This window comes from Dipodomys ordii, unplaced genomic scaffold, assembly GCF_000151885.1.
Source record: "Dipodomys ordii isolate 6190 unplaced genomic scaffold, Dord_2.0 Scaffold151, whole genome shotgun sequence".
Taxonomy (NCBI): Eukaryota; Metazoa; Chordata; class Mammalia; order Rodentia; family Heteromyidae; genus Dipodomys; species Dipodomys ordii.
The window spans coordinates 403,795-416,511 of NW_012267367.1; the positions used below are offsets into that span (position 1 = coordinate 403,795).

Genomic DNA, 12,717 nt, shown 5'->3' on the forward strand with positions numbered 1-12,717 from the left:
TCGTGACACTGATACTCTTCAAAAGGCAGAACAAAGCCAGGCACCAGTGGCCCACACCTGCAATCCTAGCTACTCAGGAAGCTGAGGTCTGAGGATCTTGGTTCAAAGCCAACTCAGGCCAAGAGGCTTTTATTTCCAATTAACCACCAGAAAACCAGAAGTGGCACTGTGACTCAAAGAGGTAGAGCACCAGCCTTAAGCAAAAATGCTCAGGGACAGGGTCCAGGCCCTGAAGTTAAGCCCCATGACCACCACCACCAACAACAACAACAACAACAAGGCAGAACAAGGAGTTGAATGTCTTCATTTATTTAGGTCACCAATTCCTCAAACCCTAAACTAAGTTATCTTCTCAACAAAAGTTAAGACAAAAGGTAATAAAACTGTCAGAGAGAAATAGGTTCTCCTGAATAGGCTGGAGAGAGTTACATGTGGATGGGGCAGATGGTTTGAGAGTAGATTTCAGGGATGGTGTTTATATACCTTTCCCGTGAGCTAAACATCAAGACTTTGTCTTTTCTTCACCTTTAATATTAAAGGGGATGAGACACTGACATTGTACATGGAGGCTCATCTGAGCCCTTGACAGGGGCTGGATTCTAGATGCCTGCCGATGGCAGACATCATATTAACTTATAGGAATCCTTACCACTTATCTTCAGAACATCTGTCTGGCTCACAGGCTAGAAGAGAAATAATACAAGCACTTTACAACAAAGAAGAAACAACTTCTCTCAGTACTGGCTCCTGAGGCTCTCAGGTCTATCCCCAACCCAATCTTAACTTCTGTTGTGTAATCCAAAGCAACGGTTTTATTTTCTGCTTCATTGCTTACCAAATTTGATTAAAGTAAGAACCACCAGGGCTGCTCCAAAGCATCTTTGGCAGTGCAGTCTCCACCCCACGCTGCCAGTGCAACTCTGTTTCTCTCGCATCACAGACAGAATGTGAAGTCCACCCAAAAGAGCTCTCTTCCCTCCTCTTCCCTTCTCCTGAAGCTCAGTTCAGGAGCTATTCATCATTCACCCACTAGGTACCAGCCATTGTGCTGGGGATGGAGGAGAACGATACAGTGGAGTCAAGGGTCCTGTGTCCAGAGCTTCTGCTCCACCAAGTAAGACACAGGGAGCTATTTGCAGGAAGGTCTGAGGCAGGCAAGTCAGATGGGTATAGAGGAAATGAGACCATGCAGAGGGAACAGGACAGACGAGCAAGGGAGAAAACTGGCATGGCAGGCTGGTACAATAATCTAAGCAAGACTTGAAAAAGCTGGGCTCCCTGCCACTCATAGACAATCATGGAGAGCCCTGGAGGCAGAGGCAATGTAGATTTGAGGCCCCCTTTACTCTTCCTCATGGCTCTAAAGTTCTTCAGTGGGCTTCTGGCTCATGTGATTGGAGGCTGCCTCCTACCTATTCTACCAGCACCTTTCTCTCCCTTCTCCTCCTCCTCCATCCTACCTTCCATATTCCACCGCTACTTCCTCCCATTTCCTCCTCTCTCCCCTCCACCCTCTTCGATTCTGCCTTCTATTTGCCTCTTCCTTCCTCCTTCCTCCTTTTCCTCTCTTCCCCCCATCCTCCTCATCTTGCTCCTCTTCTCCTTCCCCATCTCTTCTTCTTCCTCCTCTTCTTTTTTCTTTCTCTCTTGCCACTGCTCTTAGGCAGCCACCAATCAAGCCTATCTGATGAGGAAAAAGTATAGAAAGTGAAGATGGAAACAAAAGCCTTGATTCTAAGAGAAGCTGACTGAGGAGCAGCCAGCAGGTGTAGCAGAGGGGCAGGTGTTTGGGGAGGAACATGGCCACCTCGTGGGAGAGGAGGCCCAACAGAGACTAGGCTTTCACAAATCTGGAAACTCTAAAGTGCATGACCAACATTTCAAAAGCAACTTCTATCCTGGATTTCAACAGCTAGGAGGCTTGAGGAGGAAATATCCCTTCCATGATTCTGCTACGCAGAGAGCAGGACATGAAGACCCAGACAAAAGCACAGGGGCCTATGTCACCCTTGGACCACCTGCCACCTTATCACAGCTAGAGCAATCTCCAGTGAGTCTGCACAGGTCACAGCAATCTGTTTACAGACATTTAGAGTTTCCAGGCACTCTTAGGACAGGGGACTTGGGCTGGGTCCAAATGGACAGAGAAGCCATTCCTCTTGGTCTATTTATGTCGATGTAAACACTCGCCAAGGAAACAAGGCATGTGAGCATGCGCCAGCTCTGCAGGCCCTTGGGTGACTGCAAAAGGCAACTGGAAAGTCACATGTCATAACAGTGGAAAGTACATATGCAACTATTCTTAGCGGTGGAATGTATACACTGTCTCCCTGCCCAGGGGCCCTTGCACAAAGCTCTAGAAACTGTGAATGTGCCTTCAGCATAAACAAATCCAGAACTCTCCCAGCACAAATCATTTGCCAACTGAAGGAAAGGCCTGGAGTTTATGGTTTCACTCGGAGCTAGAGGTGGAGACTTTCTGAGAAGACAAGACAGAGCAGGCAGGCATCGGTGGATGTCACTGCAGCAAAACAAGGTAAGCATCCCTAACGCTAAACTCCTCTGTAGGTAGACTGCCAGTGAGACCAATATTAATGCATGGTTTCATCTCTGATTTCTCTTGGTTCCATCTTTAAAACAAAACTGAAAGACACTAGGGAGTCATGCAGATAGACTAGATAAATGGATGGATACATACATACGTGCATGCATGCATGCATACATACATACATACATATGTATGTACATAGATAGATTTTATAAACATCACTAGAAAAATTTTATAAACATCACTCTCGTCCCTCATTTCTGCCTAGTTACCAGAAGACCACATCCCCAAAAAGTCATCCTTGGGAAATGACTAATACCCAGAAAGTGATGTTCAGATGAGTTTACTAAACAACAGGTGCTGAGACTGTAGAAAAGACACACATCTCTGCTGGTTAAATGCATGTGCCCTGTCGGACTAACATTTCAGCCCCTGACAATCAAGAAACAGCCAACTTTGGTTTATTTAGTTTTCTCTAGGTTAGCTAATGATGTTTCTTTTGCCTATTATCTTTGAGAAGAACCATAATCAGAAAAAGAAAACCAAGGAGGGGAAGGGAGGGAGGTGGAGAGGAAAGAAAGAGGGAAAGGAGAGGAAAGGGATATTGCTTTTGAGTCTGAGGGGATGGCCTTCCTTTCCACTCTTCTCTACACCATATTCTTCATGATTCTGGAGACCACTTGGTGAATGGACACAGATGCTCTGAACCTTGGAGTGTGCACAGCTAACCCCAAGTGCATGGTGCTAAAAAAGACTTGATCCTTCCTCCCTCTCGGGGCTCCTCCTCTCTTTCTAGGATGGATGAGGAGTCACCAGATGACCTGCTCTTCAAAGACCATCACTTCTCCTCTGAATTGCTGAAACAACTCAACGACTTAAGGCAACGCAGGCTCCTGACTGATGTGAGCATCTGCACCGGTGCCTGGGAGGTCCCCTGCCACCGCAATGTGCTGGCCTCCAGCAGCCCCTACTTCCGGGCCATGTTCTGCAGCCACTTCCGGGAGAGCAGGGAGGCCAGGGTGCAGCTGCGAGGTGTGGATCCCCGGGCTCTGGAGCAGGTGGTGGGGTACGTGTACACGGGGGAGGTGCACATCACCACTGCCAACGTCCTTACCCTGATGGAGGCGGCCTCCATGCTGCAGTACCCCAGGCTGTTTGAGGCCTGCTCCTCCTACCTGCAGAGCCAGCTGGCCCCCAACAACTGCCTGGGCATGGTGAGGCTCTCCGAGATCTTAAGCTGTGAAACCCTCAGGAAGAAAGCCAGGGAGGTGGCCTTGACCTACTTCCCAGAGGTGGCTGCATCAGGTGACCTGAACGAGCTGGGGGCCTTGGAACTGAAAGACTACCTGGGAGATGACGGGCTGTGTGGGGAGGAGGAAAAGGTGTTTGAAGCCCTCATGGCCTGGGTTAAACACGATGTCCAGGCTCGCAGGCGGTACCTGCAGGAACTACTGCAGCAGGTGCGGCTTCAGTATATTCACCCCGCCTTCTTCCACCACTTCATCGCCAACGATGCGCTCCTGCAGTCCTCACCTGCCTGCCAGGACATCCTGGAGATGGCCAAGAGGCAGGTGTTCTCACTGTATGGTACCAGTACCCAAGACAGCCGACCCACGTGGCATGTCCCTCCGAGGAACTCCTACCAAGACTTCCTCCTCCTCCTGGGTGGACGCAAGGACAATCAGCAGACCACCAGGGAGGTCCTGCTGTACAGCGCACTGACCGGCCAATGGCAGAACCTTGCCAAACTCCCCACCCGGCTGTACAAAGCCTCGGCTGTCGCCTTGCATCGCAGCGTCTATGTGCTGGGGGGCATGGTGGTCAGTGGCGGGCAGAGTCTCATTAGTCACAAGGTCTATATCTTCTCCCTGAAACTCAACCAGTGGAGGCTGGGGGAGCCCATGCTGGCAGCCCGCTACTCCCACAGAAGCACCGCCCACAAGAACTTCATCTTCTCCATTGGGGGCATTGGAGAAGGGCAGGAGTTCCTGACTTCCATGGAGAGGTATGACAGCATCTGTGACACCTGGCAGACCATGGCCAGCATGCCGGTGGGAGTCCTCCACCCGGCGGTGGCAGTGAAGGACCAAAGGCTCTACCTTTTCGGGGGAGAGGATGTCATGCAGAACCCAGTACGCCTTACCCAGGTAACCAGCTGGCCCTGCACCCATGCACGCACATGTATGCAACACATACATATATTATGGCATACACACACACATGGGCACACACATGTGTGTGTTTAGGTGCATGTGCATGCATGCTAAAAATTCATATAGAGAAGCAAATGTTTATATGCATATGTATATGCATACATAACAGGCACATCATATTTCACGCATACACCTGTGCTTACATTTCTATTTTGCAGGGCCAGAAGAGAGGGAGGGAAGGAAGAAGAAGGATTGACAGCAAGAATGTTTTTCAGTTTATGCCATCTCTATCAACCCCTTCCCAAGCTACCCCAGCAAACTCCTCCACTCAAACTGCTACTTCTGACTCCCTGTGTATCAAAAGTTTGGAATATTCTTGAGAGATGGTCATGGGGAAGAGTGGCCTGGCAGGGCTTTCTAGGTCTTGTTAAGACACTGAGATTGTAGACCTAGTGCCAGTGGCTCATGTCTGTAATCCTAGCTACTCAAGAGGCTGAGATATGAGGATCAAAGTTCAAAACCAGCCTGAGAAGACAAATCTGATACTTTAATCTCCAGTGAACTAGTGAAAAGCCAGACACAGAGGTGTGGTTTGAGTGGCAGAGGACCAGCTTTGAGCGGAAAAGCCAAGCAAAAGTGTGAGGCCCTGACTTCAAGCCCCAGTATCTGAGATTATAGGGTGGGTCAGGTTATCAGATTTTGATTTTAGGAGTTTCTTCTAGATGCCTTGTAAAGAAGGAGTTAGAAGAGATCAAGGGAAGAGAGTTGGGAGATTCTTAGAGAAATTCAGGCAAGTCCAAGTTCAGGTAATGATGACTTGGACCTGATCAGTGTCACTGGAGATGCTTTCTTGCCTTCACTGTCTGGCTCATATTTTCTCAGACAATTGGGGCTAATTCTTAGTTATTCCACAATTGTTGTTTCTAGTTCTACTCATTTATTTGAGCTGTGACACAGCTCTGATCCACAAAACAGATCCACCAAAGTGCTTCTTTGTAAATCTGAGCCTCTCCTGCTTCGCTGAACATTTTTTTCAAAATAGAATCAACAACTATAGTGATGATTTCACATTGCAAAATTGTCACTGAGTTCCTAAGAATAAAATGCCAAGCTCAAAAAAAATCCTTCAGCTAGGATTTCTTTTTTTTTTTTAATTGTGAAAATCCTGTACAGAGGAGTTACAATTACATGGGCAAGATAATGAGTACATTTCTTATCAAGCATTGTAGCCTCCTCCTTTGTTTCCCCTTCCCATCCCTTCCCATCCTCCCCCCGCCCCCCCCACCCAATCCTCCCCGGCCCCCCGCCCCCACCTACATGAAAGTTGTAAAGTTCATTTTCGACATAACGACTTCAGCTAGGATTTCTTATCCATCAAGAAATGCAAAGTCCAACCCAACAGGATCCTCTGCACAGCCAAAAATGATTAAAGCTATCATTGTAGCCATGGGACACTGGAAGTGGATAAAAGTGTTTATCAAGATGCTTTTCTTATTTATTAGCTTGGAGATGGAAATTTGGCTTATTGAATATAGTTTTAAAGGAGTGCTTTGGGGTGACTTGAGGAAGCAGAATGGTTCATGTGCAGCATGCATTCTTTTAACGCAATGGGGTCACTGTGCAGATGGCCTGGTAAATGTCCCTTCCTACCTGGCCTTCTTTCTACCTGTTTCTGGAGAGCAGCTAACGATTCCTTTCTCAGGACTATATACGTACTCCTCCCCTGGTCAACAGCCATCCTTTGTTACTCTCTCTGGGATATTATGAAGATTGTGAATAAATGTTAAATCTATTTTGGAAACCAAACCCAACACTGGGAGAGCAGAAGGCCAGGAGGCTATTACTCTCTCCAGCAAAATGCAATCCATGTTTGTTTTTCTGTCAAGGAGGTCACTTCGCTAAGAATGTGCCACCTATGTATTTGCAGATAAAAGAATGAGCTTTCAGGGTCAGTGCGATCGCCCCTTTCTCTAGCCCTCATCTCTTCCAGGCTTCATAGCCTCACAGGCCTGACAAGGACCTCAAGAGGTCTCATTCTCAAAAACCTCCATCAGAAAGGTCACCAACAACCCAGATGTCCTCAACAGATGAGTGGATCCAAAAAATGCGGTACCTATACACAAAGGAATTTTACACAGCCATTAAGAAGAATAAGACTATGTCATTTGCAGGAAAATGGATAGATCTAGAACTAGTCATGTTAAGTGATGTAAGCCAAGCTCAGAGAGACAAATGGCACATGGTTTCTCTCATATGTGGAAGCTAGATCTAAAATACCCCAAGACAAATGATAAATTATACAGGTCTGTAGGCATTCACACACAGCAAAACCAAAGGAGGATACTCTTAGGGGAGCAATGCCTATGTGCCTCTGATCATACAACATATTCATTGAAATGAACTCCAGGAAATGGAAACAAGAGGTCTTCTTCTTTGTTGTTGTTTTTGTTTTCTTTTCCTTTTGTCTTGTTTGTTTGTTTATCTGTCTTTGAGAGGGTAAAGGGGGCACAGAAAAGGAGGGACTAAGGGGGAACAAATGCAGCAGTGGTACTCACTAGACACTATGTTGAAAATGAACTATATAACTTGTGGGTAAGAATGGGAGGAAAACCTGGCAGAGGAGGAAGAGGTAACATCGTCCAAAAAGAAATGTCCTCTTTAACTACCTTACATAATTGTAACCCCTCTGCATATCACCTCTATGATAACAATTTAAAAATTAAAAAAAGAAAGGCCACAGTTCTGTGACCCCAGGCAGAGGCCTGAACATGATAGTCAACAGTCTGGCTGGCCTCTGAGCCTTATCAGACCAACTCTTCCACTCACTCTAGCTGTACTACCTTGGGCAGGTCACTTAATCTGAGTCTTAATGATCTGATCTGAGTAATGGGTGAACCAATAGTATCCTTTCCACAGGATGATTGTGAAGGTCAATTTTTTTTTGCGGGGGGGGGGGGGGGGGGTCGGTCGTAGGGCTAGAACTCTAGGCCTAGGCACTGTCCCTGAGCTCTTCAGCTCAAGGAAAACCCTCTACCACTTGAGCCACAGTGCCACTTCCAGCCTTTCCTGTTTATATGGTGCTGAGGAATTGAACCCAGGGCCTCATGCATGTGAGGCAAGCACTCTACCGCTGAGCCACCTTCCCAGACCCTGAAGGTCAGATTTTTTATGTGCTAATAAAACTGAACTCAGGGCCCTTCACTCTTAGTAAGCTTTTTCACTCAAGCCTGGCACTCTACAACTTGAGCCACTGCTTTACATCTGGCTTTTTGCTGGTTAATTGGAGATAAAAGTCACATGGTCATGGACTTTTCTGCCAGGGCTGGCTTTGAACCTCAATCCTAGGTCTCAGCCTAATCCTAGGATTATAGGCATAAGCCACCAATGCCCAGGTTGAATATACCAGAACATTTAGGAAATTAAGCAACTGTTTAACATTGATTAGAAGAACTGCTGATTTTTGTACACACCCAAGTTGCTCCAGTTCTCATTAAAAGAAAAATGTGTTCCAAACAAAGTAAGGGAAATGCATATTGCAATACAGAACACTTAGTCCTTTCTGTAGAAATAAAGCCACATATATCCTGAGGTCACACAAGGATCAATTTCTAACAATGTTCTTTCTGTCATTCAATAATAAATTATTTCTTGGTGACAATGTAAGTACAATTTAAAAGCTAGAATGAAGCAGAAAGAAAAACATCTCAACTTCCAGGGTTTGTCCTTAAAATGACTATTTCTGTCCCCTTTTTAATGTGTATACAAGCCAGTACCAGGGGTTGAACTTGGGCCTTGAGCTCTTGCTTGGCTTTTCTGCCTGTGGCTGACACACTACCACTTCAGTCATGCTTTTGGTCCAACTTTTTCACTGATTAGATGAAGACGAGGTCTCAGCTCATGAACTTTTCTGCTCAGGCCAGCTTCAAATCTCAATCCTCAGATTTCTAGCCTTCTGGCTTCTCCCCCCACCACTTTTTTTTAGGTTTAAAAGGAAGTACCGTGATTGTATTTCTCCCTTAGGTTTATCACATTTCCAGAAACACCTGGTTCAAAATGGAGACAAGGATGATCAAAAACGTGTGTGCTCCTGCGGTAGTACTAGGACAGCGCATTGTCATCGTGGGAGGTGAGTCTGAGCAGAGCAGTTCTGGGTGGGCCACCAACATGGCATCTCCCAGGGAAAAAAGGCCACTGATGGACAGTGTTCTGTAGGACAGTCCTTTTGGATGCCATTTCTATTCACCTTGGGGAATGGCCCTTTTCTCATTCAGAAGTTTCTGCCTGCCTTCATCTCTAACCAAGGGATGAAATACTATGTAATTTTTCAAATTAGCTGTGATAACAAAGTGTATTATTATATCCAAAGCACTTAGCACCATCCCAGACTTACGATCACTAAGAGATATTTCCTATTGCTAAGAATATTGACAACTTCTCCATAGATGCATAATGTTGATGGTTAGGAAGGCTGGCTGGTGGGGGCAGGGAGGATGCAATCAGAAATATCTGGCTTCCAATTCTGGCTCTACCATTAACTGGCAGATTATTTTATGCCTCCATTTGCCCATCAGTAAAATGGGGATCCAAGAGATAGGGCTGTTGTGGAGGAGCATTTCTGATGTCAACAAAGGCTCCTTCCTTGGATTGTGGGGAGACAAAAATGCCAAAAAGACAGAGAAAGCTATGGTGCTGAAGCCGGAACTCGTGGCACTTGCTAGGCAAGCCTTATCCCACTGAGCTAAGTCCCCAGCCCCCTAATGGCTTATTATTGCCTTGATTTGAGGATAAAGCTGTGGGGACCAGCATCAGACAGATCCAGATGCCAACCCCAGCTCTGCCATTTGCCAGACCTTGCCAGAGAACCTCACCATCTCATGCTTGAGGACAGAGCCCCAGAAACAGCATGAGCAACAGTCCCAGCACACAGCTCTGTCATTTGGTTTTCAGGTTACACAAGGAGGACCCTTGCTTATGACCCTCAGTCCAACAAATTTGTCAAATGTGCAGACATGAAGGACCGGAGGATGCACCATGGGGCCACGGTGATAGGGAACAAGCTGTATGTGACGGGCGGGCGGCGCCTGACCTCCAACTGCAGCATCGAGGACTCAGCCTCTTTTGACTGCTACGACCCTGAGACAGACACCTGGACATCACAGGGACAGCTGCCACACAAACTCTTTGACCACGCTTGCCTGACTCTCCAGTGCATACCTCACATGGCCACCTTTTCATGAGATCTACACAGAACTCACATCCGTCAAAATGCTTTCAGATGAGACACACAGAAACCCAGATCCAAAGAGTTTAAGCCTAAAAGGATGTGGGAGAGCTTACAGACCTGAGGCCAGGCGTATGATTGTCAGAACTCACTAAAAACAAGGTTGAGGGCAGGCATGGTAGAGCAAATCTGTAATCCTGGCTATGAGGAAGGTGTAGATAGGAGGATCAAGGTCTTAGGTAAGCCTTGGGTAAAAGCATGAGACCCTATCTGAAAAACTTACTAAAGCAAAAAGCGCTGGGGGTATAGCTCCAGTGGTAGCAAGCATGAGGCTGTGATTTCAAACCCCAGTAAAACATACACACACACACACACACACACACACACACACACACACGGAAAAGAAGGGAGGGAAGGGAAGGGAAGGGAAGGGAAGGGAAGAGAAGAGAAGAGAAGAGAAGGGAAGAGAAGGGAAGGGAAGGGAGATGATAAAGGGTTCTTTTTAAATTCCATACCTACCTCTTGAGCCATCACTATTGCCAGAGTTTGTGCTATAAAACTGGATAGTTTTGGATCCCATCTCTCCAGACAGAAGTAATTAACTACTTTGATTGACAGTCCATCTGAACTGTATGTAATAGGACAGAGGCATTTCCCCAAAGGAAGAAATTTCAGGCTGATGTAACCAGAGCACCTCCGAAATGCAGAGCAAGAGGGGCTGAGAAAAACCCCAGAGGGTTCCTGCAAGCACTTGGTCTGCACTGGCAGCGTGAGAAATCTGCCCTGACTATGTTTCTCTGTGTTCTGTAAGCAGAGTACACTGAAATTCCAAAGAAGTATGTACAATTTGATATCTAGGGTTTTCAAATTTATCTTGTACTGAAAGATACTTTTTTAAAAAAACAGAATAAAGTTTTGTTTCTGGTGCCAAATAATGTTTGGTTTTTTTGGTTTTTTTTTTTTCCCTCCAGCCTCCAGGGAACTTTTAAACCTGCAAAATGAATCTGGATTTTCATTTCAGTAAGTATTATGAGAATTGTTCTGGGGAAAGCTAGCAAATTCCTCCTGTCATTATGACAACGATTACCCTCCAGATGCCAGGGCTGAGCGTCGCTGTACCCCCTTCTTGTCCAGTGCCTCCTACACGGGCTCTGTGTGAGACCCAAGAAGCAGCTGAACAACGCACCAGCAGAGCGCTACGCTGCCTGCACATTGCAATCACCTAGGAGGAAATCTGGGAATAGGGTTGAGCTTCTTTTCTGGACAAATGGACAGGGCTTCTTCTTGGGAGAAGCCTGGAGTTCTATTTTTTCTTTTTTCTTTTTTTTGGTTGTGGGGCTGGGCACTGTTCGTGAGCCTCTTTGTGCTCAAGGTTAGTGCTCTATCACTTGAGCCACAACACCACTTCCAGGTTTTGAGTAATTTATTGGAGATAAGAGTCTCATAGACTTTCCTGCCCAGGCTGGCTTTGAACCGCAATCCTCAGATCTCAGCCTCCGGAGTAGCTAGGATTACAGGCATGAGCCACAGGTGCCTGGTTTTGTTTTAAGGTTTTCTAGATGACCCCATTGTGCAGTCAGTGTGGAGACACACAAACCTGCTCAGCTGTGCTGTTCGTGGCTGCTTCTGTTTCCAGCCTGGCCTGGCCATTCCCATCCCAGTTCAGCCTGGTAAAGCAAAGTCCTTTCTCCTTTCACCAATGGGCACATTTGGAACAAGTCTTGCTGACAACGGAGAACTTGATTTTGGGGGTGTCGCTCCCATCCAGGTTCATGTTCTGCTTTTTCTCCTTTCTCTCTAGTGTGTTTCTTGCTGGGCTAAAATTCCACCCTGCTCCCCGAACCACTTGGCTGCCTAACCAGTCCCCTTGGAATCCCACCGGTTTCTTTGTCCCACTGATCCTATTAGAACCTTCTCTATCCAGACTCTCAATCCCACCTCTCCCGAAGGTGCCAGCATCGCCAGTCCATGTTCATATCCTGTCCATCTTGACCAGCGCACTGGGTGATATGGCTGCCCATCGTGTCCCCGCAGCTCCCTTCCTCTCTCCACCCTGTGACACCTCTCACGATGGTTTCTCCACCTCCTTCTCACGTCTCCTCCTCCTCCTCCCTGAGGTTCACCTTGCCTCCTCATTTTCCTGACGACAAATAGGAATAGGAGGACTCAGTCCTTAAGACACTTTTTGTCTCTACTCTCTCTCCATAGATGGGTGAACCTGTAAAGCCCACGGATTTGCACACGACCCACACACTGCTGACATTTTCTCTACCAGCTGCTTGCTCTTCATCTCTACATTGAACTTAAATACATATCTTGAGCCTAACTGACCCAACACTGCTCCTACCTCACCAAACTTGCTCCTCCCAGGCCTCCCACCCTAGCACGGGACAGGACAGGACAACAGCTTTCCTTCTGTTGCTCAGGCCCAAGGCCTTGGAATCCTCTTGCTTCTGAAAGTATTTCACACTCTATTCTTGTTGGTTCTATATATATCCAGAGCTCAGCTACATCTCACCATCCACAGCATCACTCTGACCAAAGCCGCCATCTTTTCTCATTTCTGCTCTTATAATAGATTTATCTGGGATCTCCCAACTTGCACCTTTACCCCTAGATCTCCTCTCTGTACAGCAGCCTGTGGAATCTTTTAAGAAAATAAATATAGCTGGGCACCTGTGGGTCACACCTATATAACCCTTGCTATTCAGGTGGCTAAGAGCTGAGGATCACAGTTCAAAACCAGCCCAGACAGGAATGTCTATAATACTCTTATCTCCACTAAACTACCAAAG

At 46.7% G+C, this 12,717-nt stretch overlaps 1 protein-coding gene across 1 annotated transcript; it reads left to right on the plus strand.

Annotated features, from left to right (window-relative positions):
- The first annotated feature begins 3,345 nt into the window (after positions 1-3,345).
- On the plus strand, positions 3,346-9,938 carry Klhl38 (kelch-like family member 38). Its single transcript, XM_013032205.1, has 3 exons — positions 3,346-4,695; positions 8,722-8,827; positions 9,649-9,938. Exons 1-3 carry the CDS (start codon positions 3,346-3,348, stop codon positions 9,936-9,938), a joined length of 1,746 nt encoding a protein of 581 aa, XP_012887659.1.
- Positions 9,939-12,717: the final 2,779 nt, after the last annotated feature.

Coding starts and splice junctions, on each gene's coding strand:
- Klhl38 (XM_013032205.1), top strand. CDS start 3,346: ATGGATGAGGAGTCACCAGATGACCTGCTCTTCAAAGACCATCACTTC. Junction 4,696..8,721: donor ACCCAGTACGCCTTACCCAG/GTAACCAGCTGG, acceptor TTTCTCCCTTAG/GTTTATCACATTTCCAGAAA. Junction 8,828..9,648: donor GCGCATTGTCATCGTGGGAG/GTGAGTCTGAGC, acceptor TTTGGTTTTCAG/GTTACACAAGGAGGACCCTT.